The sequence below is a fragment of the Colletes gigas genome, unplaced genomic scaffold (genome assembly GCF_013123115.1).
Source record: "Colletes gigas isolate AHSC1104 unplaced genomic scaffold, ASM1312311v1 Colletes_gigas_Sc00008, whole genome shotgun sequence".
Lineage (NCBI taxonomy): Eukaryota > Metazoa > Arthropoda > Insecta > Hymenoptera > Colletidae > Colletes > Colletes gigas.
The window spans coordinates 1187135-1214351 of NW_025106637.1; the positions used below are offsets into that span (position 1 = coordinate 1187135).

Genomic DNA, 27217 nt, shown 5'->3' on the forward strand with positions numbered 1-27217 from the left:
GCCATCACACTCGAATCCCTGCGCTCGGTTCTCGTTATTCGAGAAGGATACGCCGGAAGTATCGTCGGTTATTCCATAGAATTTCAAACCGTAAATGCAACAACGGCGCCCTGATCGCGCTGATGAGTTCGAAGTTTGGCCGATTAATGGTTGAAAGTTGGTAACGCAAGAAGCGCCGTGGCGTCCGACATTGCACACGCCCTCCCACTCTCCCCAATTAACATAGTTCGCGATACTGGGATCATCAACTCGACGTTCTTTCCGGCAGCTTCATTAATCTCGATCCTAGATCCCGCATAATAACCCCGTCTTAATTTTTACATTTTATTTTAATAAAATTTTATTCTCTTTGGGAACGTTCGACGAACGATTAAAAACTTGATTCGAACGGTAAACACTGATGAAATTCGTGTACCACTTCTGTGAGGTTTATATATTTACACATAGTTGTGTGTCTATTAGTTTAGAATCGTATACATAGTAGTATTTGTGTACGTTCGGTGGAGTTGACGCTAAAGCCTGTTACCAGTTGTTAGGTTGGCAAAGTGTGCAACAACGCCGTGTCAAATAAACAAGAACAACGGTTAAACAGATTTATGCAAAGTATTCATTACAATGCAACATAAATGGGGGCTTCGATGTACGCTGAAACAAGCTATTTACATCCACCGGAGTCGACGTGACATTTAAAATTCCCATTTGTGACAATCGAACCCCCGGTTGCACAAAGAGACTACCAACAACGGAAACATTTACTTACGTTTCGACCTTTGTCCTCGGAAAAGCGATGGTAATTAACATGAATCCCTACGAAAGGGAACGAGCAGGGACTGTGGCACGGAAATAAAACAAAACCGGTCGATTATGTCAAAAACAATTGAAATAAATCATTAGAAACGGTAAAGGAGGAAAGTTTCGACGATCATGAATATGCCGAGCAATGCTTGCGAACGGGAACAGCTTGGATCGATAGTTCCGGGGGGAAATTGTAACGCGTACGTCGGCCCAGAGAAAAATAGGCTGCTAATAATCCCGAAAACGAGGTCCTAACGACTTCTTTGTCGGAAAAGTTTGGAACAATGTAACGGAAGCCTTGCGCGGCCCTACCGAGTCATTAAGGGCGGACTCGCGGGGAAAAAGTTTACCGAAAGGCGACAAGACGGATGAAAGAACGGAAGACCGTAGTAAAAGTTGAGCCGAGATATTGGATTGAACGCGCTGGTGTCCCCCGTCCGACGCCTAATGTCGAATTCCCTTTACCGAGTTTAATTTACGTCCATAGGTTGATCCTTTGCGCTCCGTGGAACTTGGCGCGGATTTTAATTAAGTTTTTACTTTTTCCCCGACGTTTCGTTTAAAGTTCAAGATTGTTTGCTCGACTGCACTTGCTCAAATGAGCAGGCGAAACTTCCCCTTGTGAATCGGACATCAAAAGGAATTTTTCCGTTCTTCTATAAATTTCTTTCCGGCTGCCCATTGTGAAAAGGGCAAAGGGAGTTTGGACCCGGGGTTCGGCTGAAAGCTGCGGTAAAAAGCCATTGACTGTAGAGGGTACGCGTTAAATTGTTTGCGCTTTCGCGGAGAGGCGCACGGATACGTCAGCGGCACGATATTAACAAGACAATACGGTGTGCCGTGCACCGGTGTTTATCACGCGAGACACGCTGCAATGAACACGATCCCCGATCCCATAATCTCCGATTGTCGCCGCGGCTATTACTTGAATTATACACGATCTCTTACGAATCTCCCACACAACAGTCTCGTTCGCTGTGTCGGAGCATTCGTAAACAGCTAAATCGAAATATCCATTAGCCGCTCTTCGAATCGAGCTATAACAACGCCATTTTCTAATTGCCGTTGCAACGGCGATATAAAAGGAATGTCTGAACGGGGGGGCGCGGAAACCGTGGCCGAGCCGGACTCTTTTGTTCGGAAAGTGTCGACTTTGTACCGATGGGAAACCGATACAGAGAATCGAGAAACTTCGGATCGACTTTTTGTCCAAGCGGAGGACAAATGATCCACATCATGGAGATTCGAACTTTACCAATCGTGTTCGAGAGAGACTGCGACTGGATTCGCAACTTTGTTACAGCACTTTAATCATGAAACTTCTCGAGTGTTTACTTTCTATTACATCGAGTCCATTCCGTTGGATCGGAAACACTGCAGAGGACTTGACAGCGATTCTTTCGACGAAACAATATCATCCACGCGAGCTGTGTTTCGTCGGGAACTATTTTTAAAAAATTATAATTCTTTAACCTTTTTAAATACTTTCTATTCGTGTCGCTGATGATGCAATAACTTTTATCGCGTACGTGCAATTTGGAATCAGTGTTTTGGAGGGTAAATAAAATAGGATACAACCGATACGAATGGAGCCAACAACGTGTTAATTCTCACTGGTGTAACGCGAACGCATTCGTGTGGACAGATTATCCGCGTATAGTTTGCGAATCCATTCGTGGGTTCCGTCGCGCGAAAAACTGCTTGCAATCCGAAAAGTCAATTCCCCGACGATTTCACGCGTTTACAATATATCTTCATTCGTCGAATAGCCGCGGAAACGCGTTCGATTCCTATAATTTCAGTTTTCCTCTCGCGAATGATTTTCCATTAGTTGCTGTAGGTTCTAAAATTCTTTCTTCCTTTTAATACTTAATTTTGATCGATTAAATAATTACCAAAAATTTTTGCCTTGGGAACGTTGGAATTTTTCAGGCCAACAATTAGTTTAGCTCTGCAACGAAACGTTGAATCCGCGTTTTTATCGATCCTGTCATTCGATTCCTACGCGCGAACTTCATTTTCCCAAACGAACGTCGAGCAAAAACGTTCGCAGCTGTTCTCCGAACGTATGAAACAGAGTGGTTCGTTAAAATTCGAGGATTCCGGGTCTGCCCTCGGAATTAATATACGAGAGAAACGGGGGAAAGCGACCGTTTTCCATTATTCGGTTCAAAGGTCAGCCGGGGGAAGAAACGACATCGAAGGAGAAATCTCCGTTTGTTGGATCGTTGACGTAACGATCCATTTGACTTCGCAACGCATCGACTGTTCTCCGGCCGTGTTGATCGTAGCTCAGATGGTGCAAATGGATTTCGATGAAAATTAACACAGCACTGTCGATCGAACTCTCGATACGGATACTCGACAATGTCGAGTGTGTTGCCGTGTCCTTGATGTCCCGTGCAACCTGCACAGCGAAACGCACCGTATGCATGACGGATCTGCATTATATACGACGATCGGGTAAATTATGTGAAGTGCATTAAAGCGAGTGCGGACGAGATGCAACTTGCAGTGCCGGGCAATTCACTTCTGCCTCGTCGGAAGTTTCAACGGACCTTCGGGACCCCAGTTTTGGATATCCCCCGGAATATCGATCGTCCCGAATTAATGGAATCGTCGAAATACCCGGGACAATTACTAATTAATCTCCCGGCATTATATTCGAGTGAAACGACGTTGCCATGTCGTAGACATCCAGGACGTCGCGGTCCTCTATTGTCCAGTATGTCGATTCCAAACTATTATTCTCTTCCGCGACTTCGTGCACGATTAATGGAACCCGCCACACGGAAATAAATCACGGCTTTCTCAGACTATGGAAACGCAACTGTTGACCCACGCGATGCTGGGCAAAATATAAATTCTGTTTTTTATAAATTCGATCGACGAGTAACTTGCTAAAACAACTAGTAATCATAATATAACAGAAAAGAGAAATGACGTGCAAGGGACAGAGAATGAGAGAATGTTGTCTGCTACCAAAATATGAGATCCAGAATGGAGGGTAACGGCGAGCCCCGGCGACCCTTTTCCGCGAAGTGTTGCGTAAATTAAATATCATCGTACACGGCCGCAACGTGACAAAATTTTTAGAAGCCTGTTTCCGCGCGGTCCTAAATTATCCGGCGAGCATAGGTGCGGACGTAGTCCATAATTCAGAGCAGCGGCGAAAACTAAAGAGCGGAAACATAGGTACGGCGTGAGTCGAGAAACAGGATTGATAGCGTCGTCGTTCCGCCGACTGTTTCCCCATCTTCCCCGCAAGGTCGCTGGAATAATTTAAGGTCGACTCGTTCCGCTCCCTCCGCTTCTAATTATAGCTCTCTATGCACCGGCTATAAACGCCCCGATAATGTACATATCGCGAAGAGGCTTACGTCGACCGGAAGTGTCGCTTCACCTTGGCCTTTCTCGGATCCCTCCCAGGGTTTCGTCGTCCTGAGAGAAACCCGTTTAATTCCGGCTAAAGGATCCGGCTCCCGACGCTTGGAACCGTGCGGCCTGTCGCATTAACGTCAGAAATTCGAGCTTCCGGAAGCGTGACGTACGACCTACCGAAAAACATCGACTGGCCCCTGTTCGTAACTCTGTTCCGCGATCAACGGGTCACCACGACGAATTTTTAGGGTGATCGATACGCGGGTCACGCTTTCGGACAGAAAGCACCGCGAACAACGATGCTTGCAGCTATTTCGAGCACGCATCGAAACGATATTTGCACGCGGTGGCGCTCAACGAACCGACGACGCTCGAGGCTAGCGTCTCTTATTAAAGACGACGCCACGCCATAGACAGCCGGTCGCCTCGTTCGTTATTTGAACGTTATTCACGATTGATTATCTCGCGCAGTTCGCACGGCGGGAAATAGCTCCTCCCGGTGATGAAGCGCGCGGCTATTTCGAAAGCGCGTCGATGTGAATCCCCTCCTGACGAGGGAGACGCGTTACCGAGCAACGCGCAACAGAGTTATGGCTCATTTAACCGCTGTTGCTGGCAAGTCGGCTGAAGGGTTGCGGATGCAAGAGCACGGGTTAAAATAAGGCACCGGCTGGAAAATGCAGAAACTGAACCTCCTTCGCGCTTGGAGAGCACCCTGCGCTCGCTCCGTGCCTCGCCAATTCTTTGCTACCGAAATTTTTTCCCCAAAATACCCGCTCGCAAATTATTTCTCCGTTCGTCCAAACGTCAGAAAAAGGTCGAGGCGTTTCGTCTATTTTATAGACCAAAATTAGGAAGCATGGATACACCCGCTGGTCGCCTGTATATTCCCCGAATCGATGCCCAAATATAGCTAATATCGAGAACACCGAACATCCCAAACATATTTTCGAGATTGAAAAACTAATTAACGTTTAATATTCCCGATTAATACACCCAATTATTCAAAACGTTTACACGCGTCGAATAAAATATTCGCGCACGTTGTGCCCGCTTGCATTATCGAGCTATTTCATATATTCGGTGCTAATAACGAAATTGACGACGTCGATTCGGGCGACCTGCACGCATTAGGCTCTCCCCCAAATCCGTAATATGCGAAGCATAAAGCGGTTCCGAGGGAACCGGCATACCAAGTCCTCGGAACAGTCCCGGTCAATGTATGCCAGCACGCTGTAATGTCTTACTACCGTAAACGTAATTTGGGACCTTAATTAATTCCCTGGATTTCCGTGGAACACGTGGTGGTTTCGTGTCAACATTAGTCAGTTATTTCGGACGCGCGGAAATCAACGTTCGTGACCCAACTGCCCCCAGAGCGATCGTTCCATTATCCACATACGTCGAATCCGAAACCGACTGTTCGTTTAAAAAGAACTCAAAATTAATTTTAACGTTTCAACGGAGTAGACGAGTTCTCGAGCGAATAAACTTCCAGGCATTGGATAGGTAGGTCGAGTAGGATCTATCGGTTGCCCCGTTTATCCAATACGCGGCGAGAACGGAGGAAAGACTGTGCAGTTTTAAACGAGATTTACGGGCGTACACGAACGACGCTTTGACCATCGTCCGAGGCCTCCATCAACGGGGGATTCAATCGGCAAAGTGTTAAGACGTGTAACGATCAACGTAAAGTAGAAGTTCTTGCCGTGAGTACACGGTGTTTCCTTGCGACGCGGGAGTAATCTACGCTTAGTAGCTTAAAGGGGCTTTGCACCGAAGGCTTAAACGCGTTGGAACAAATTTTGCATATTTCGCGTTCTAAGCAATAAGGATAACAGCGTGGCGCATACCGGATAACAAGGCCGCGTTACAAAGCAGACGCGGGACTACGACTGGGGTGCTGAAGTCGCGCGTTCCTCTTAAATTACTTCGTCCTAAATACTGCATTGGCATTTCGGCCGAGGCTCAGCTTCCGACAAAGACGCATTACAACGGCGCTTACCCGTATTTAGACCATGTTAGGATTTAGACTGTAGCGGACTTGTAATTAACGGCGCGTCATCGTAAATCTACGAGATCAACTCGTTCCGCTCGAAATCTCTGTTCCGGCCGCGGTCGTTGAAACACGCGACTAACCGGACGATGGGGTTCTAAACTTTCCTCTCGCTCCAAGTTTTCGAGCCTCCACGGGAAAAATCTTCGACGCTGGAAACGTCGATCTCCGAGACTCTGTCGAAAGTTCTTAGTTGCTTATTTATTTAATTACTTAACTCTTCGTCGATACTTTAATTTTGATCGGTGCAACGCGGACGGAGAACAGGTATGGTCATTACCATGGCGTGGTAGAAGAAAAAAGAAGATCTAGGGATCCTTGAACGGTCGACCTGGCGGCAGATAGAAAGGATTTGACACGATCGAGGACAATCTGCTGAGTGGATCGGGGGAAGCGGGATCGCAGAAAAGTTACAGCACTCGGCGGGAGGTCGAAGTTCTGTAATTTAACAATCAACAGGTTGTGATCAATCGTGTCAAACGCTTTTGTGAACTCCGGGGGGGAAGTAGTAGTGCATGCAACACGGCGCAAGTCGAAAGCACGGAGGACAGTATCAGAATCGCGCGATAACGCTGTTGCAGTGCCGAGTACTGCTATGAAACCTAGATTGGAAAACGGACACAACACCGCCGGAGCCAATAAACATTTGTAGTCGCGAGGCACAGAGTTTCCCAAGGACTTTGGAGAGAAAAGGAGTTTGAGAGATAGGACGAAACCGAATGTAAGGGTGGAGCGTTAGGTATTCTGTGGATTCGATAGCTAAAAGATAGCAGAGGAAATGGAGTAGTCGCAGATATGGGAATGCAAGTTAAAACAAACAGAAATTGTTTCCGTTATCCGATCGTTTGGAAATTTACTAGGAATTATTTCCTCGCCGAACATCGGATCCGTTTGTATATTAGTTTCTGCTCGCCTGGATCCGGGTTTAAAAAATCGATAAATTGTAATCAAACAGGAAATTAGTTCACCCATCTGAATTTTCGTACTCGCTATTCGGTACGGAATTGTAATTTGTAAGCAGTTGTAAACAGAAACTTCCCTTATTAAAATGAACTTCTCTTGGTTCTGAATTGCAAATCATTGCAAGATCCATTCATTGATACGACGTAACAAAAATATCCCTCGTATTGATTACTGTAGATATTCAGAGGAAGTAGTCACGAGGTGTATATGGTCAGACTTCGCGAGGAATAATAGATTCAGGGCAATCGAAATATCTAATTGTTGCAAACTAAAGAGTATTTCTTCGCGGGGAACAGGTTTCCTTTGGCCCAAGAATCTCGAGGAAAAAGCTTCAATCTTTTCCGCTATTTTCGCTAGACCATGTTTAAAATCGTTGGTTCGTCGTAAAATTGATCAAAAGCACGGCCAATAAGAGCAAACTTTATTTCCGTAATTCTGCCGGGATCTTTTTGCTTCATTGTTCGGGCGTTCTTTAAATTGAAATTCTCGTTCCGATATGTCCGCATTCTTCTCGCTCGCGGAGCGGGACTCCTTTGAGAGTCAAGGGTGACAGCATTTCCAACGTTTAATGGCATCTCGGAGGAAACGGAGTAAAGCAGTAAAAGCAATCCTCGAAAGAATAGAAAAACGCGCAGCCATCGAACGCCATAACGACAAACGTTAGACGACGTCTCTGGGGTTTTTATGAGACGTAGCGTAACATTTGTCGAAGGAAATGCACTTCCCTGCGTTGCAGGTGGAATCCGTCGAGCGTTATAATTCAAGGAATTTTCCGTTTGTATTCCATTACCGCGCAACTCGTCGGAAACTGCCATAACATTTTAATTATGAAACCTGCGAACACGTTACAACGATACTGGGGATAATAATCGCTGAAGTTTCGCGCGATACCAACGAACTAATTACAAACTTACTTTTCGCTAATTGCTACTTCCGCAAGACCGTTTGTTTGCGCGGATACATCGCCACTCACGGCCGATTTTCGAATTTCGCGCACGGTCAAAATCTTTCTCGCTTTCCTGCTTTCGAGCGTTCATTATTTTCGTCGCGGTTTCTTTTTCGTCGCACCGGAACATAAGTAGAAAAATCGAGCCGCGGCGTTAAATCTCCATCGTCGTCGTGGTTCGCGACATTTTCACGTTCCCCTGCATCCGGAGCCTCGCGATACCCAAAAAATACGCGCCCCAAATCCATTGTAGCAGTCTCATTATTTCAAAAACGATGGATCGCGCATATTCGATAGCTACCAGTCATATAAAAAATATAAAATAACGATGGTGATTTCTATTTCAATATGTTATGATTGCAAATTTATGCAGAATCGTTTTGTTGACTGGTCGAGAAACAGAGAGAGGCGTTGGAAAATGCTGCAATTCAGATATCCTGAAATGTATTTCAATTGCATGTCACTGCAAGAGATCTAAGACAGCCGTGATTTACTGTATCTGAAACGTCATCGCGCGTTGTACGATAAATTTAATTTTATTAATTGTACGAACACACCTACTAATTAACGAGTACAACGATGCTATCGAACTTCTTTTCTACTCAACGCTCGCAATCAAAACGATCTGCGTTGCGTGCCTCGCGTCGGAAACAATCGGTATTTCATTTTTATTTCTATACACCGAGTTCTTTATGATATTTACATAAGCCTGCCGTTTTATTAAAGAAAGAAACAGTTACAGAAGAGCGAAGAAAAAAGATTATTAAACGAGTATGACCACAATGGTAGTAAAAAATTTATTTCACCGTATGAGAGAACTTTCGTCACGCTCGTGTATGTTTCTCTAGAGCGACACGGCAGTTACTTTAGATTAAATTATTCTATTGTTCCGAGGAATACCAAAATGGTACGCAATATAAGCCACTCGTTACGATGATATATCGTTATTGTTTTATTTACGCAAGAAACTGCCAATCTTTATCCCTTGAAGCTGCTGTTCCAGGTCTATTCCAAGTCGAGGCTTTATGGTATCCAATTTTTTCGCGAAAACTACAAAGCTAAACAACAGCCCGGAACGGTAACACAAACTATCGCCTTTATTTGCAACCGAGTAATCCTGGATTTGAATCTCGAAACGATTACGTGCACGCTGTTTTCTTTCTTCGTATCTCATATCTCGTGCAAGGGAACTCGGGACAACACGGTTAGGTTTATTCGCCAAAATAGAAAAAAGCGATCCTTGCGAACCGTAGACGAATTTATTCCGTTCGAGATACAAAAATTTGTTCAGCCGACTCCTTCGTAACAGGGAACAGCTGCGTTTCGTAAACTATGCGATCGTTCGTTATTCGTCGTTCGCTTGCGTCAGATTCGAAACGCGAGCGTGTATTAAAGGACAGAAGGAGTAACATTGTATCATGCACACGTTGTATATTTCATTGACGTTATGGCGTCGTAAAGTACCGATAGATCGGACGTGTTGCTCGCTACGGTTCTACGTATACAACGTGACTATATTGCGGTCTGGATCGATATAAACCGATAGTCAAGCCTACGGGTAACGCAACTTAATACTATTCGCTAATGCGCTCCACGAGTAATCGGAGTGCACGTTGCGGAGCGTGGTCGATAGCAATAGAATTGAACAGATTTGCGATTTATACCGCAATTCTCCCTCGCGAACGACCGTGCGAATGAAACGTTCGTCCATCATCGTTTGGTCCGAGACTGTGCGTGCGTGGACTCTTGGATATGCCAACGAACGGAAAAATTGAACGCCACATTGGTAATATTGATGCTGTCTCGGAGGAAACGAGAATTTATTCGGAAATATAGCGAGTGTTCCTAGGATAAACGTAAGCTGGTACAACTATTAGCAAACGATGAAATAACCACTCGATCGTAGTCTGTAAAAATGTGGACAGTGTGTAGAAGAATATTTGTAGAATAACGCTTTTTCATACGAGACTTTGTTTACGAGAAAATAGAGTAAGACTGGGATACCAGAGCAAGTAGAAATATCGAGGATTGGTCGGACGCGCCGGAGCAAGTAGAAATATCGAGCATTGGTCGGACATGCCAGACGAATGGTATTCGATCACAGCTTTCTAAATTCATTTTCGACTTACAACGAAACGCTCGTTACCACGGGAATTCCGTATGCAACGAAACGCGAGCCCCCCAAGATGCATTCGAAGAACAAAGGGAGCCGGCTACAGCTGCGGTACTTTGGTTACAGTACTCTGGTCGATTTGCGGTTCGAATGCCGAGCGATTCGATTGAATCGAGAATAGGGCAGAAAATGGGGGCCCTTTGGAGAGGTCTGACGGAAAACGTACGTGGTCGACGCGTAGACGCGTTTACCTCGCGTCTGAATTTCGCAACCGAGGCACGGTTGTTCCGTATAAATCACGGATTCGCTCGTTCTGGCAGCTTGCAGGGCGCAGGCCCCGTCGACCACGCTCTCGAGAATAAAAAGGCGGATGAAGATGCGGAGGCTTAAAGGGAGGGCAAAGGAAGAAGCGCGCCGGCCGGAATGCAAAAGAGCAAAGATAAAGCTGGCCTTTTGATTCGAACGAAACGCTCTTTGATTCCGCGGAGAAAGCTCTCGGAATGCCTTTTTCTCCAGCGACAACGGTTCTCGAGGACACTCGTGCACCGTTTCAGGCCGGAAATACGGCCGGGGAATAAGAAAACGATAATTTTACGGAACGCGGGGCTAGAATATTAGCTCTATTTCCAATTATTAAAGGGGAATATTTTTCCTTCCGAGCAAACAGGATTTTATTTACCTTTCCTGAAGAGGATCGCAGTGCTCGGTGACCGAAACGTCGATTCAATTCGCGATATCGGTGCTCGTATATTGCAACAGTTGAAAGGAAAAAATTGGCTCGTTATCGCTTTTGAAAAATATGCACGAGCCTTTTACGGAATCAGATACTTTTATCCGGTTGTAACGTATCTCGTGTACCGTTTCATTCCTAACAGCGCGCAGTTGTTCCATCGAACGCACTGATAATTGCACATCCGTTTGCATGCGTTTCTGGTGATTTGCGCGGAATGCCGTGCGAATCGGACACCATTAATTTGCGTCGAAACAATAGCTGTACGGTGTAATGAAAGTTAATTCCGCAGCCGTGATTCGGTGGCGAATTTAATCTTCACAATTTGCCCATTCATTTTACAGGTAAACGGATCGTGGAGCCTGCCGGGCTTTGTGTGCGACTTTTACATCGCGATGGACGTCACGTGCAGCACCAGTTCCATCTTCAACCTCGTAGCCATCTCGATAGACAGGTGAAACACTTGTACCATCCAACTATAACGTTATCAATTTGGAACTTCAACTTCCGCGAATAAAAATTTCACGCGCGCCTCGAGCCAAATAACCGTGGACAAGTTCGAAAGAAAAGAGAAAACCGACCGGTGGCTTGTAAAAAATGTATGGTGGTCGCGAGCCTGGTTAGAAGTTTCCGCGGAACTGGCAGTCGGGGGAGAAAACAAACTGAATCGCTTTCGCGAAGTTACGCAGAATTGATAGAATTCGTTCGACGGTAGCCTGGGTCCGTGCATACTAATATGAACTGCGTTTCCCGTTCTTCTTTTCCCTTTTTCTCCTCCCTCGAACTGCATTAAACGCGGGACCATCAATTTCGATCGTACAGGCTGAAAGTAACTTCGCGATACCGTCGTGTCGCACGTAGTTCCGAGGCAGGACGCGTTCAACCGGAAATGGGGTACGGACGAGTGACTGATACCGCGCTTTCTCGGATCCGCATGTTAAAATATGCACGTCCCGATGCGGGGAAACGACTACGCTCTATTAAAGGCGCATTCCCTCGTTTTTCCCTCGGAGCTCCGCAGAATCTGAATCTTCCAGGAATTCCCAAGACCGAACGTTAATTCAACGGATCGATTAATCAGCGTTTCTTTCCGCGGAAAACATTATTTCCGACCGGGCGAAAGAACGCGGATCGTTACCGTTTATAAAGCGTAGCCATGAATATCTGTTTCTGTTAAAAAGGTTGGACGGTGAAATAGAAATGATCGAGTTTCCTCAAAAAGTGAATTTCGTTCCGAATCACTGGAGAACCAAGCCACTTATTATTTAGTGGAAATTAATTCGTTGCATTAGCCGATCCGACGTCGATTCGACGATCGAGTCGTGGGACACTGTACGATACGCGAAACGAATTTGAATTGCAGATACATCGCGGTGACCCAGCCGATAAAGTACGCCAAGCACAAGAACAATAGAAGAGTATGGCTGACGATACTGTTGGTCTGGGCGATATCGGCCGCGATCGGTAGCCCGATTGTTCTCGGCTTGAATAACACCCCTGACCGAATACCGGACCAATGTCTCTTCTACAATGCGGACTTTATCATCTACTCGAGCCTATCCAGCTTCTACATACCCTGCATCATTATGGTGTTCCTCTACTACAACATATTCAAAGTAAGAATGATCGAATATCGTTACACGCGCAAATTGAGCAAGCAATCTGTTTATTGCCCCGTATGCAAACGCGAGTCTGTCCACCCTCGACGAGCGTTAAAATAACCACACGACGATACATCAGTTACCAACATTTTATAGAACGCAGAATAAGGTTTCGAACATTCTTTCAAATTAAAGTTGTACAAATTAGACACGCTGATAGCCGATACGAGCAAGCTTTTATTCAGGTCAAACCGTTCGACCATTTTTACTCCTGCTCGGTGGGAATCGATAGGCTATCGATTAAAAATACAAATTTTTTTAATACATTCTTTTTACGTGGTTTCAAACTCAAAAATGGTCTCGTAAATATCACAGGAAAGTATTAAAAATAATTACTAACAATTCCCACTAAAGGGGGCACCTTATTCTACGCGCCACGCTAGAAGTCACAATTTTATCATTAGAGACGTTTTGTTGGCTTTTTGTGGGAGTACCGCGATTAGCTTTATTTCGTTTTTTCTCGACTCCGTAATTCAACGGGAAGAATACGTGTACAGCGCACACACTCGTATCGACCCGTATAACGCCAGAACGGAAGCAAAGTCTCCGAAATTATGCAGATATAATTTTAACGCCAGATGGAACAAAGCGTACCGTGGATACGCGGTATTTTGCGGTTATGCAGCGGTCGATCGTAAATACGGTTTGTTCCAACATTTTCCGCCCGCCGAGATTCCCGGGAACGTTCTCTTTGCACCGCTGTCTTCGTTGTCGCGTTATTAATACCCGACGACGCGAGACGTCTCGATGCTAGTCTGGAGGACGCCTTAAAGTACCCCCTTGAACACGGCGTGATAATTACATTCCTCGCTTTACGCGTCGCGGACGCCGACGGACGGCTCGTGTAACACGAAATTGCACACTGGAGTCGTCCTTTGCGCGAAGGTTCTCTTTCTTACGTAAAATCTGAAAACTTACCGAATCGTATGAAATTCTCTGGTTGGAAGGAATCGATCGATCGTTACAGGATCGTTCGTAAACTTTGACCAAAACCCTATCGCGTTGCACGGGCGTCGTCGTAAAAGCGTCGATCGTGGTTTAACGTCGCAGAAGGGGACGATATCCTCCCGAAACATCGATGTAAAGTAATGAAATATCTTTCCTTTACGCGCAGCTGTAACCCGTTTGCAAAAATAGTGTCCATCGCGATGCACAATGGAATTTCGTAATACGTCCCGGCCACGAAAAATATTTTCCAGCCGCGATAAATCCCTCTGTTATGATATGTGCAGTCGATAATGGCAGTCGGACAGGTTATCTGCCGCCGCGCACCGTGGGAAGATTTATTTCGCGCGCTCGAAACCCTCGTTCCCTGATTTATCCCGAAAGGGCAATTTCAATTTAACGTTTCCAGGCGCTGCGGAACAGGGCGAGGAAAGCGAGGGCCAACAGGAAGCCGAACCTGGGCGACATAAAACCCGGATGCATAATCGAGAACATCGCGCACACGCGCAGGTGAGCCGACACCTTTGCACCTGCCCTTCCAGAATTCGCCAGGATTTTTCTAGGAATTTAACATCTGCACCGGCTAAGGGAGAAATTATATGCAAAGACTCCTTGCCTGTGTTATCGCTAATCTATGCAGGGATATTGACGCGATGTTCGTTTCGATTTCGAGAGGATACTTCGTTGATCGTGAATGAAAGCATGCACCGCTCGCATGGAAAGTTCCCTTGCATGTTTTCCCTTTTCACAAACACATTCGTCAGCAATCTGCAAACCCATCCAATCAGACAACAACACTGTCGTAAGCGTCTCGAAGTAAGGGTCGAATGAAAATCGATTACAACTCGGGGAAAACATGTCAGAACTGATCGAGAGTTCTGTACACGTTTTATCCAGCGTGGGTTGTTAGGATTCTCCGTCGGAAACATTTCAGAAATTCTATATAATAGTTTCTGGTTAACGAGGTCGGTCGGGCGGAGTAGATTTTCAATTTTCGCGCGGCGAAACGATTCCCGATGGACCGGAGAGCGTCCCTTTAAGCGCGACGGATATATTTGCAGCCGGGTCGCGCGACGACTCTTTTCGCGGCAGTCAAAGACGAACAGCCTTCATTTGGAATGTGTCGCGTGCTCGAGGAGACCGCCATTTTTTTCAATTTTCGCCCCGTATAACTCTTGCATTCCAACGAGACGATTTCTCACGGAGATTGGTGTCGCCGGGAAAGAGAGAGAATATGTGACCCCGGAAGAAGGTAAGAACGAGCGTGGAAAAGAAAGGCACGTAGGCGGGGGGGAAGGGCTAAGGCTAGGTTAAGCCCCGAGCATCTACGGATAATACGCTTTTCTCGCGAACGGGCTTCATTTCCGTTGTCCCGAGGTCGGCGCACTTGCCTTGAATAGCCAACTACTTCGCCTTCGATTTAATTGCAGGCTTTTGTGCCTGTCTGTTCCCGAGTGTCGTACGTTTGTTCATCGCCGAGGACTATGGAGCCGGGGATCCGCCGCTTTTCTTGCCAGCCGATACCAAAGCACGTAGTCTCGCACGGTGAAGATGATTTAATAACCGTCCCGACGCGTTTCAGTTTTCCGCGGAAATAAATGAAAGTTTATCGAAACGATTGCGCTCGTACGCGGGGCCAGCTTCGAAAGAAGGTCGCGCTTCAATTTGCAATCATTTATCCACCGATCATTGCCATCGGACCCGCGATTAACCTACTCCACTCAGCTACCATCTATTCTCAGGGTGACTCGTTTCAATCAATAAATTCGTGTACGGAAAATATTACGCTTAGGTTTGCGCGATGCAGGTCCCGATTAAGGAGTTTCCGCAGCAACGTTAACGCAACGCCTTCCTAATTATTGTTTATGGCTCGCTATGTACGAACACCGTCGATAAATTGGACTTAGATGCTCGCAGGGACGGTCACATTTTGGCTACGCGACCTCGCCTCTTCCCTCGGGTCCGATCTATTCACCATAAGCTCGGACACAAATTCTCCCCTCGTTGTTTTTCCAACGGAAAAGCGTTTTCTCTTTCATATCGATCCCGTAACGAAAATCGCTCGATATACAAAGTCAAGATTGCCGCAGCGCGCTGATATAAATAGCCGATGGCTGTGTTACGTCCGCATATAAGGATAACGGTTTCGGATATTAACACCGTCGGATGCGGAGTTAGCGTCGAAATTTGCCGAGCCACCGAAACTTTGCTATTTGTTTTCGCTGTTGCGCGGCGGGGAACTTTCGGAAACAAAATTATTAATTGTTCTCGCGAGCTTGCATCGAGTATCGGCGGCAAGAATTCACGGGAGAAGCTCGAGAAGTTGTCTCGAACGTCACCGGATACCTGTAATCCGACGACTGCATGTTCCCATTATCCGGATGATGTTAAAATCGAATTAAAATTGCCGCACGATCGATACTTTGAACAAAGTATCTGCTCCGTCCCAGACATTTGTCATTCACGCTCGAATCCATTAGAATCCAGGTATCAAGATGCATGCAGTTCCTTGTTGGAGTAGGTATGCACTGGCTGGATCGCGAAGATAACTTTCAACGAAGTAGAAGCCGGGCTCCTTTGTTCGTAGGCGGAGAGGCCAGGGCGACCGGTCGCAGGGCGCAAGCATAATCGCTTTGTGCATGATAGATTAATTTTTTCCCCTTTGCCGGATTAACGTCGCTCGTCGTCGAGGAAATACTAAAAGCATGCTAAGTGTAGAAGCTTTTTTTTTTAGAGGCTTTTGACTAAGATCACGTAGTGGGTATTCTGTGGCAAGGTTTGCGGAGACCGCGCTGGGAGCGACAGCCCTCGTGGCTCCCGGCATGGAAGAACCGACGAACACGGCGTCCGGGAGCAACGAGGACGAGGACGAGACGCCCCTCGATCCCGTCGTGGTCATCTCGAACGACAAGAGCACGGAGTTCTTTTTAGCCACTGTCGTCGAGGAAGCAGCGTAAGAGTCCAATAAACTTCTCGATCGCATCCAGGCACCCCGAGACGAGCATTCGTGATAAATCGTTGTTGCCTGTCGATCCCCCGCCCCCTCCGATTCCACGGCGCCGTCGTTCTTAGACGCGACTTTATAAAATTGTTACGTCCGCGATTTGACGACTATCATTTATATCGAGGACGGTTCACGGGCGAATAAAACGTGGGTATCGTCTTCGAGACACAATATCGCGCTTCCCCGAGAAACCGTAATCCGACGCCACTGCGTAGACTTCATAAAGAACGGAACGCGCTCGTCTGGCTGCGAGACGCCCGCAATTTTCGAGTTTCGAAAAGGGAAGGAAGCACCGCGGCGCAGACTTCTTTAAAATCAAATTATATTTTCGAGAGGAGAACGGTTCCTGGCTCTTGCTATTTACAACGTTTAATATTTTTGAATTCTACGCGCTTCCACTTCGTTGCTTTCGCGTTATAGTCGGACACTTTGGAACTGAATTCGGTTTATTGAATTTATTTTCTTTAATTTCAGCAACATTGGTAATGGAAGCGTAATATTCTGTATTTCCTTGCTCTCGACGCTTCCGTTATAACGTTTTCGCTCGATAAAGTTTTATTATTGCCCCCGGACAGGACTACGGAACAACCCTTGGCTGAGTGTGTTCTTTATGGCAGGAGTATTATCATACAGACCGTTCTAAATAGTAATACATCATAACAGACCGGTGAAATTTGAGTGGCATCTCTGTCGCCATCGACTATAAAACAGAATCGCGGATATTTCGTCGGAAGTATAGACCATGACTTTTACGGCGCATGGAATAACGCGAGTGTCGATTGTTTAACCGGGAAAACTAAAATCAGAATAGAATTTAATAAGAGCGTTCGAATTAAAACCGTAAAATCCAAAATACTCGAATGCTTGGGATGTTGAGACGGTAAGGAGATTTATCGAGGAGTTTCCAGAACCGTTAAGTTTGTAAGAAATTACCGAGGGAAGCCGTAATACTATTAGCACTGTCTACAACTCACCGCGTTCGAGCATTTACTCTAATTAAAATTGAGTGTTTAAAACAGTCAAGCCCAGGACTGGGAATAAAGATTCCCGATTTCATTAAGGCTTCTAAACCTTAGAACCAACTGCGTTGCAACCTAATTCAGCGGAAGCATATTTTCAGGGAAAATATTTCCCGAGGATCGCGAGAGGAGGGAGACGTCGAAAAGCTGGGAAGCCAAGTTCTCCAAACCGCGAGAGAACTTTCACGATCGAATTAAGTCACCCCCGAAACGGGGATGGGAGAACAAAGTAAGAGACGATAGAAATCGATCGGCATACCGGATCGATGGTACGCGACGGGGGAGGGGCGAATATTTTATTTCCCTGCTCGTCGTACGTAAGGAGTTCTCGGTTACTTTGGAGGACGAAAGTCGATCTAAAGTTACATCTTAATTGGCTAGATTCGGGAATTAAGATAGCGTCGGTTCTTGTTTGGCGCAGTCGTATCTCCGTCTGCTATCTTCCTTCTGGAATTCTTCGAGCCACCGACTAATTGCAGTTCGCCCGCTATTAAGAAAGATACGCCCGGTAGATTTCTCGTCTAGCCCCCCATCACACGGTTCCCTCGAAACGCCAGGTGCTGGGCGAACAGATCGCCGATGGTTTTTCAATCCGCGGCCCCCTGGAACTGTTATTACGACAGCGATCCGCTGATTCATTGGCGCGAAGCATTATTCGCGACCGCATCGAATGGGGGGAGGGGAAAAAAAAGAAAAATAAAAACAGACTGTCGATAAACCAGTTCAGCGTGAAATCGATTCGTTTGTTTGTCGACTGTCCGGTGGTCCAGCAACTTGGAGTGGTCATCGTATTGATCGAACACGGAAGATGCAGCCTCAATCGAACCCTCTTTAATTGACTTAGAATTAAATTAAAATGGCTTTTGAATTATGTCGATTCAACTTTCTATTCTAAGAAAGCCTATAAACGTGTATTAAAACTATTAAAAGTTTAGACGCGTGCAGTTCCGAAACTGCTAGTGTTTTATTAATTATTGAGCCACTGTTAAAGGCGGCATACCTTCCTCTTTAAAACGGCTTTTGGTTTTTGTCGCTCGGACTTTCCGTTTTCAAGATATCGTAATTTATGTAAAGAGATAATTATTTAGTTTCCACTATCTCACTGCGCGGCTTACGTACAATACCCTATTCACGCGTATTAAAAATACTAAAACTTTAGACGCGTGCAGTTTCGAAACTACTAGTGCTTTATCCACAAATGAGGCATCATTAGAAGCGGTAAAGCCTCCCCTTTAAAATGGCTTTTGGTTTTTGTCGATCGGACTTTCCGTTTCCGAGATATCGTAATTTATGTAAAGGGGTAATTTTTCTTAATTCGACTATCGCTGTCTCCGTCTGACGCGTCGCGCCGGACCTCTCTTTCTCGCACGTGACTCGTGACTGTCGTGGCCCAGTGACCTACTTTTCAATGCGCGCGCGCGGTCAACGACCTTGGCAAGGCCGTAGTAAGAATGTAAACAAACACTTCCGCCCCTCATATCTCCGGAACTAGCCACCGCATCGACTTGAAACTAAAATCGCTATATCTCCGGAACTAATAAAGCTATCGACTCGTACAAACGCTCATTTTAAAGGGCATTTCATCCTCTATCCAATGACTATACCAGTTACTATCATTTATGTTGTCTTCTGTGTTTATTTTGATGTTTACTTTGACCCTATATTCCTAAAGAAGTTTCAGCAATTCCTACTGATTGTACGACTAGTGTACGATAAAACTAGATTATAAATTGTTTATTTAAATTTAAATACAGGATGTTTGCGTATTTACTAGCCAGTACTTTTTCTTAAATAAATATACATGAAGTGTCGGTGGGCTCAGTGTGTTACTCGTTACTCTTGTATCAAGGTTTATGTTTATTCGGCGTGGGTGTATGGTGGACTCGGTTAACGCCAGAATTTCCGTGTCAGCGCGTGAAACGAATGTTCGTCTCCGTATTTACGCTTGAGCTCGTAGGTCCGGAGTCACGGAGCCGTGACTGGAAGCGCTAAAACGGCTCGGAATGTTACTGATACTCGAATTGCAGTTGTCGTTTCAGTGCAGTTGCCCAAGCCCAGCTGGGCGGAACGCAACCCGTCAGAAAGGATTCCGGGTACGACGGGGCGGCGAGCAGCATGGCGGTTCACGAGCCCTTGGAAGGGAATTCCAGCCCGAGTCCAAATCCGCGGGGCACCTCGGCGCCGTCCTCCTCCACCTCCTCGTCGCCGCCCCCGAGAGGCACCGCCGCCAGCTCCAGCTCCCAGACCAAGAAGAACGGAGCGGAGACGAACAAGCAGGAGCTGAAGAGGCTCAAGAGCGCCGGTTCGCTTCTTCCTCTTCAGCTTGGCAGGACTCCCAGCGTTTTGTCCAGCTCGTCCACCTGTAAGAAGGACAAGAAAAACGCCGCCTCCGGCTCGAGGTTCACGATATACAAAGCTAACAAGGCCAGCAAGAAGAAGAGGGAGAAAAGCTCCGCGAAAAAGGAGCGCAAGGCCACAAAAACGCTGGCCATCGTTCTAGGTACGTCGCACAGATTGCTTTCGATCCATCTGTTACGTATTTATTAGACAGACAAAGAAATAGTCCAGGAGAACACTCAACTACAATTTGCAGAATAATATAAAATACTCTAAAATAACTCTTTACAAGTTGGATTGTAGGGAAAAGCGAAATCGTTTTATCCAGGCACCAACACTGTCTCGTTAACGATAATTTCAGGTGTCTTCTTAATCTGTTGGCTGCCATTCTTCACGTGTAACATCATGGACGCGCTTTGCACGAAGCTGGAGGCCACTTGCCAGCCGGGCGTCACAGCTTTCATCGTGACCTCTTGGCTGGGCTACATGAACAGTTTCGTGAACCCCGTGATCTACACTGTGTTCAATCCCGAGTTTCGCAAAGCCTTCCACAAGCTGGTCAGCTTTTAAACGGTCGACTCCGTTCATAATTATGTTTGTCTTGGAACACGGAGAAACAACAAGGCACTGGACAATCGAACAGCTCAACATTTGTTCCGACAGAAGGTACGTAACAGTCTCTCGTCGGATCGAACTGTCGGGCGTCGCGTCAAAGTACTCAGCGCAGCTTTCGGTTGCATCGTCCTTTGTACACAAAAGCACGAACGCGATTAAACGGTGAGCGTAAGAAAGGGTTCTGTGCTTTCTCTATTGAACTTTTACTTTCCTCGATTTTTCGAGTAGCGTGCGGATTCCAATACGATAGAAACGCCACAATACCGCTCCAAACTGTCCAACATCGCGTGAAGTGAGTCATTGGCGAGATTGCGATCCACTGTTTTGCCCGATTCGAGTAGCTCGTAAAAGATTGCATCTTTCGCACCTTGACATGCACGGTGAAACTATTTTTGGATATTATAAGGATTTTTGGTCAAGGTTGGAATTGGACAGAATTTTATTCGAAATATTTCACCGTATAATTGAATTCTTTATCCGTTTTTAAACAATTTCAACTCTCCCTCGAGTCGGCGTTGGATTTTCAATTCGAAGCTCCGCGACGTGTAAAATTAAAAGCACCGAACTTCTTCCCGCGCCGAATCATTTAAATCCCGGCTAATATCGGGGATGGAATTAAATTTCACGCTTTCTCCCGTGTGTTTTCCATCAGAGAACCAAAACCATCGGTAGAGCGCTCTCTGCGCAATCGCATCCGTGGATATCGAAGTCGCCGACGACGATGAAACCGGACGTAGAGCGCGTCGATGTTAGAGCTGAATTACCAAACGAACACATAGACTAATTAGTCCGATAAAAGGATCATCACGGTATTAGGCACGCGACAATGTGGATAAAATGTCAACACACAACACGGGGATCCATGGATCGTCGTTTAAAACGAAAGATGGCGAACGGTGGCCGAGCGGATCGTCCAGGGTGGCAAACGAGACGCGAGGTTGATGGAGCGGGTAATCGACGAGCGAGAACACGTTGTAGATATTATACTTCGTTGGATATTAAATATGCCGTGGCAGTATTACCGTAGCTCGTAAGGCGTAGCAATATTATTTGGCTCAAAGCGGAAACGATTCGCCGTATTTATAAAACGCGTACCTCTGCTCGACCGTCTTCTTCGTCACGATTCTATCGCCATGTCACCGGTCGCGGACCGTCCGCAAACGAGATGCACGGCAAACCCAAAGTAAAACTTTACCGCGACTCTGCTCGCGAACTTTGCAAATCAACACGAGGAGATCGAAAAATCCATGTTCTTTGGTCTTTTACAACTCAACCCCTACCAACCGCGGGGAACGAACAGAAGTTTCGCTCGTCGAACACGTCCGATATACGGCGTCGCGACGTTTCAACTTTTGCATGCTCGAACCCTTTCATCCTTTAACGCGAAACGGTCGACGCGACTGGTCCGAGTCACCTATTTTTCGTAACCGGATTCGATTCGAACTTTAAGAGATCCGTTTTATCCCCGTTTTCTTTCAGCTTCCTTCCGCCTTTCCGTTCTGTCAATCACTTTACGCGTTGCGCCCGCCTCGATCAAAACTTATGTACCGTCTATCGCGGGTTAACTGCACCGAACGTTCCCGTCCAACGGCGAGGAAACTGAAATCGATTCCGGGAAAATCGTCGTCTCGTTCTTTTTTTTTTTTCCTCGTGCCTCGAATATCGCGGAGGAACTCTGCCGCGAAGATAAACGTTGCGCGTGCACGGAACAGACAACGGAACACGGACGACGGGGCCGGAAACACCTGTATCGAGCTCATCGATACCGTGTACGAGCTTCTTGTTCGATCTCCGCGAGTGGCCATGAAGTCTCCCGCGAGCGAATTTTCAAACATATCAGTACGAATACGAGGCACCTGGCCGTGCATTGGCATCCGAGACGCGTCTACGCTAGCACGCGTGAAACGGGACACGCGAAACACAAAGCTCAAGGGTGTATTTCTCGTTTGACAGTTCGAACATATCGACTCCTCCTTTCGAACAAAAATTACAATTGCGTTTTCATTTCTTTCTGTAATGCAAATTATGGACATCTATGTTTATTCGATGGCGTTGATACCTTTAAGTCGAATGGGATAAACGTACCAGCGATCGACAACAAAACGTGAGACCACATCGCGCTCAGGATTAAATTTCGATGGAATTGTTTAAAAATTTTTTAAGTCTATACTTCATAAGCAAACTTAGTTACTATCGAATTTATAAATTCCCTCCAGAGCATGGATGGGATGGCAAATAAAAAGAAAATACTAATCAAACGGGCCACAGAATCTATTAAATCAGGCAGCGTGTTTAATACGCCTGCTTTAAGCGGATTTCTAGCTAAATAAATACAGGGTCTTCGGTAAGTAATATTCTTCCTAGCAGTGAAACTAACCTTAATACGCTGCCCCGGAACGTTAAAGGATCGCTATACGATCTCGTGAAAAATAGCGAAAAAGTGCTGTAATTCTGCGAGAAATAATCGTACAGAAATGTGGAAAAAATTCGTTTTCTACTCTAAAAATGCAGCATCAGATGCGTGTTGAGTGATCTTCTGTACGGTCATTTCCCAAGCAGCGGCATCACATTTGAATATTAATACGATTGGCTTTGAAACGATGCAAATGCTTCAAAAACTAAAGCCAGGCAAGTCGTTGAATACGCCGTTACGGTTATTTCTCACAAAATTACAGTTTTTTCGAACGATTATAAAACGATCGTTTAAATTTCTGTGGTATGTTTAACTGCAACTGCAAAAAACAGTCGATCCGTTATAGTCGTTACTGTTGAACCGGTACGTTTATCCAATTCCGAGCGTACAGGCGTTTCGCGTGGCCCGTACTGTCGCAATAACGTCTACAATCAAAGCTTTTTACTGTGTATGAGTTCTACGAACACGTTCTATCGCGTAGCCGTAAAACTTCCAATGTATATTTGTAAATAACTGTAGAGACTAACGAATTACAGCAGCGATTGGCGCTAAAGGAAATCCTAGGTACACCGCAATTACTAACAAACACTAGAGGTAACGATAGAGAGTGTATCGCTAAACGCTAGGCAGAACAATAGGGAAACTTCTTCTCGATGAATTGTGATAAAGCTAGCTTTTATTGAAACTGTGCGTTACGTCGTAGTTCGTTTCGAGGTTTTTCGTTGACACGGAAACGCGACTGTCAGCGGACAGAAGTTACATTTGCGTTGCACGACGCAGGATCAAAACGCCCAGATTGTGCTTTAAACTTTACACATTAAAACTGGCTTAACATGGAAATGATTTACTGAACACCCTTTAACAATAAGTAGAACACTTGGGCATCGTGGATTAGACTAGGAGCTTATTTCCAACTAATTAAATCCATTGACTACTGTAGGAGTTGTGGACGTTTGAAAATTGGATCACTTTTATGGGGTTTTTCTCAATTTATGGGGTCAAGGAACAACTTTCCGAATATTCTTGGAATTCCAACATATTCTCCATTAAAATACGCATCGTTTGCTTTTTTAAACATTAAAATCCTACAATCCGTTCAGAAGTTATGATGGTTTAAAGATACGCATGAAATTTCAGTGAAACATATCAACGGTATGGTCAGACATATTTTCGGAAAGGAATTTTTTCCTCGATACTGCGTAGGAATTCGGTAATATGTCTATTGACAAAAAATGATTGTACTGGACCCCTGCAACTAGAAATAATTTTTCCAGAACGATTTAAAAAAATTTTTTTTCGCCGAAAAATTTCTACATACTCGAATTTTTTTCTCGATAGTCTGTAGGAATTCGAGGGTATGTCTATTGACCAAAAATGATTGAAATTGACCCCTGCAATAGAAAATAATTTTTCTAAAACGATTTGAAATTTTTTTTTTGCCGAAAAATTTAGGCACCTACCTTTGGACTACTGTGTTTCACTGTGTAGTCGTACAATGAATATTCGTATTTTATTCGATAGGCAAAGCTCTCACTAATAATTTGCAACAAACTAAAAATGTATGCTTCCAGTACTTACCAGAAAATCGTAGTTTTCTCAGCTTTTTATTTGTTGGATTTACGACGTTCTGGAAATAAGCTCTTCAATTATGAAAATCCATTTCGTTTTGCGCGGTAAATCTACCGTCGACCGACTGCGAACTTTACACTCTCGCGGCATGTTTCTTTTGTTTCTTTTATTATTGCTACGTGGATTGCTCTTGGAACCAGCGAGTACGTTCGCCGTACCAATTAGGAGCAAAGATGGAACAGGAAAAAGAAAATTTATCAAATTATTCTGTGCTATTCCGTAACGCCATAAGGAACTTCTCGCCCCCGTTATTCCGGCCGGTGACGTTTTAAACGCTTCGCGATTCGCGGTGGATCGTGTCACGTGACGTTTCACGCCGCCGCGAGATAAAGGAACCATCCGGAGGATTATTAATTGGCAAAGTTCTCGAGGTTCGCCCTCGGGATCGTTAACGGGGAAGCGAAAGTTTCAGAGGGAGAGACCGGAAGTATAGAAACGATCGTGGAATTTTTTTCTTGCTCGCGAACGAACCCTTAAACCGAAACGCGAGATATCATATTCTCATTACCGCCTTCGCCTTTCCTACGTGCGCCAATTGTTTCTCGCTTTTCCCCCTCGAACGTGACAAGAGAACGAACGTGTTCCGCGGAATAGGCGAAAATTAAACGTAAACACATTCTACCCGTTCGTTCTTTGTTTTCGAAAGACAAGAATTTTCTCGAATTACGAATTTTCCAGCGAGACGAAGTGTGAACGCTTGGGCTTACCGTAGAATTAGGCGTAGAGAAATACGAGTAACGTTACGAAATTCGCGGAGTTGAGACAGTCAAGTACACTAAGTCCTCGACTTATGCGGTTAATTCGTTCCAAAACTAACAGCTTAAGTTGGAGACTGCACCGCTCGAACTGTACGAACACAACGTGTTACGGTGCGACGAATAAACCAGTCGGAGTAATTCCTTCAACGAGTTTTTTATTTAAATCAACGAGAATATAAAAGTAACTCGATGAAGATGTCTGTTAAAAAATGTAGGAAACTCGTGTTGTCAGAACGATATACGTTTCGGTGAAAGGGTCGAGGGTCGAATGAAGTTGGCAACTGTCCCAAGTGCAGCCATGAAGCGTAATTTAGCCGCATCGAGCGAAAACCAACAAAGCCTAGCATTCTGTTCTAGCGTAACGCGCTTAAAGGTACATTGAAAAGTTTCTTACTGATCCTGCGTAAAATTGGTGTATTTTTCTAACCTGGATACGTTCCCTTCTCTGTATATAGATATGTATGTATATGGTAAACGTACGCGACGTGTGTAACGTGTCTGTACCGCGTACGAAGCGTGTACGATGGCGGGTCTGTACATCTGTGTAAATATATATATTTAATCGGCGACGATCGCGAGCGTATACGAATGCCTGCGGGAGGCTCGAACGAAAATATCCAGGGCTTCTGTACCGACACCCTGTTCACGAGAGATTCACTCGTGGACGCGCAAGGAGGCTGATTTCTACCTCCTCGAAAACGCGAGAAGAAAATAATTAAACGAACGAAGCGGAACGCGTTAAGTGTCCAGTGGGAGAGAGTGTGTCGCTCTGGGTGCGAGATAACTACGTTTTTCCTATGAATTTCTTAATTAATACTACGAATGGTCTATACAGGGCATAGATGTAAGCGGTGAATCTTTAATTTGCCGAGACTAACGATAAGCGTGACGAAATGAAAACAAAAGATACAAAAAATGAATGTCTAAAACGCTGTATGTACCGATGGCAATACTTATACATGTTCACACGCGATACACGGACACGATCATTCAGAGACACGACAAACCGACACACACGGACACTTGTTAAAATTAATAAAATATAGTATAAATTAGACGGAGTCATTTCATTTATTTTCGCGTGATACGAAGGTAAGTGACGCTTTGTTTTCGATGAATATTAGTTAAACCTTCTCATATTATAACGATACTCAGAATTCTGGACCAATATAATGATACTCCGAAGGATCGAAGCGTTTTAATAAAAACTCGTTGGGACAGGTTTTCGTTGTAGAGGTTTGTCCTTCTCTTACGTGCTGGTAGCCTGAAAGGCGCGAGATCTCTAGAAATCAGAACTCCAAAACCCCAGGCAATGCAATTCACAGTGACAATGGTCATGGCTGTGAGTTACAGACGTCGGCCAAATCCAATCTACAACGAAATCGTTTCACATCGACTTTTACGAATACCGTCGAACCAAAGGGTACCTTCGGAACTACGCAAGGGACCAGAACCCTTGTTCTCGTGGGCGTCTTGGGTCTTTCACGCGAGGCCATTAAGAGGCAAAGAAAAGGGTGATGTAGCGACAAAAAAAAAAGCGGACAAGTAACGCGAAAGAAGAAAATACAGGACGTTTTCGAGGAGAAAGCGAGGAAAAGGTAGGTCGGGAACGGAATTTCTTCGTAATAAGAATAAAACGCAACGTGTTGATACGGGTATTTTCCACGATCGAGGGTACAACAGCTGGTCAAAAACAATCTTTTATTTCACTTTCGTGGTAAATTAACTTACATGTACTTAGAACGAGGCAACACGTATAACTAAGCTACGAATTATTTCTCTTCTGTAGCGTTAATCTAGATTCTCTTCAACTTTGGCAGTTTGTTAAATATATTCTTCGCGATGCGTCCGT

At 45.3% G+C, this 27217-nt stretch overlaps 1 protein-coding gene across 1 annotated transcript in view; it reads left to right on the forward strand.

Annotated features, from left to right (window-relative positions):
* Nucleotides 1-21349, forward strand: part of LOC122396947 (dopamine D2-like receptor) — a 148538-nt gene extending 127189 nt beyond the window's left edge. The window contains exons 2-8 of the mRNA XM_043395744.1: nucleotides 11329-11438; nucleotides 12348-12600; nucleotides 14000-14100; nucleotides 16367-16543; nucleotides 19641-20113; nucleotides 20312-20508; nucleotides 21218-21349. Of these exons, the coding sequence (XP_043251679.1) occupies nucleotides 11329-11438; nucleotides 12348-12600; nucleotides 14000-14100; nucleotides 16367-16543; nucleotides 19641-20113; nucleotides 20312-20508; nucleotides 21218-21349 (1443 nt within the window). The remainder of the gene's footprint in view (nucleotides 1-11328; nucleotides 11439-12347; nucleotides 12601-13999; nucleotides 14101-16366; nucleotides 16544-19640; nucleotides 20114-20311; nucleotides 20509-21217) is intronic.
* Nucleotides 21350-27217: the final 5868 nt, after the last annotated feature.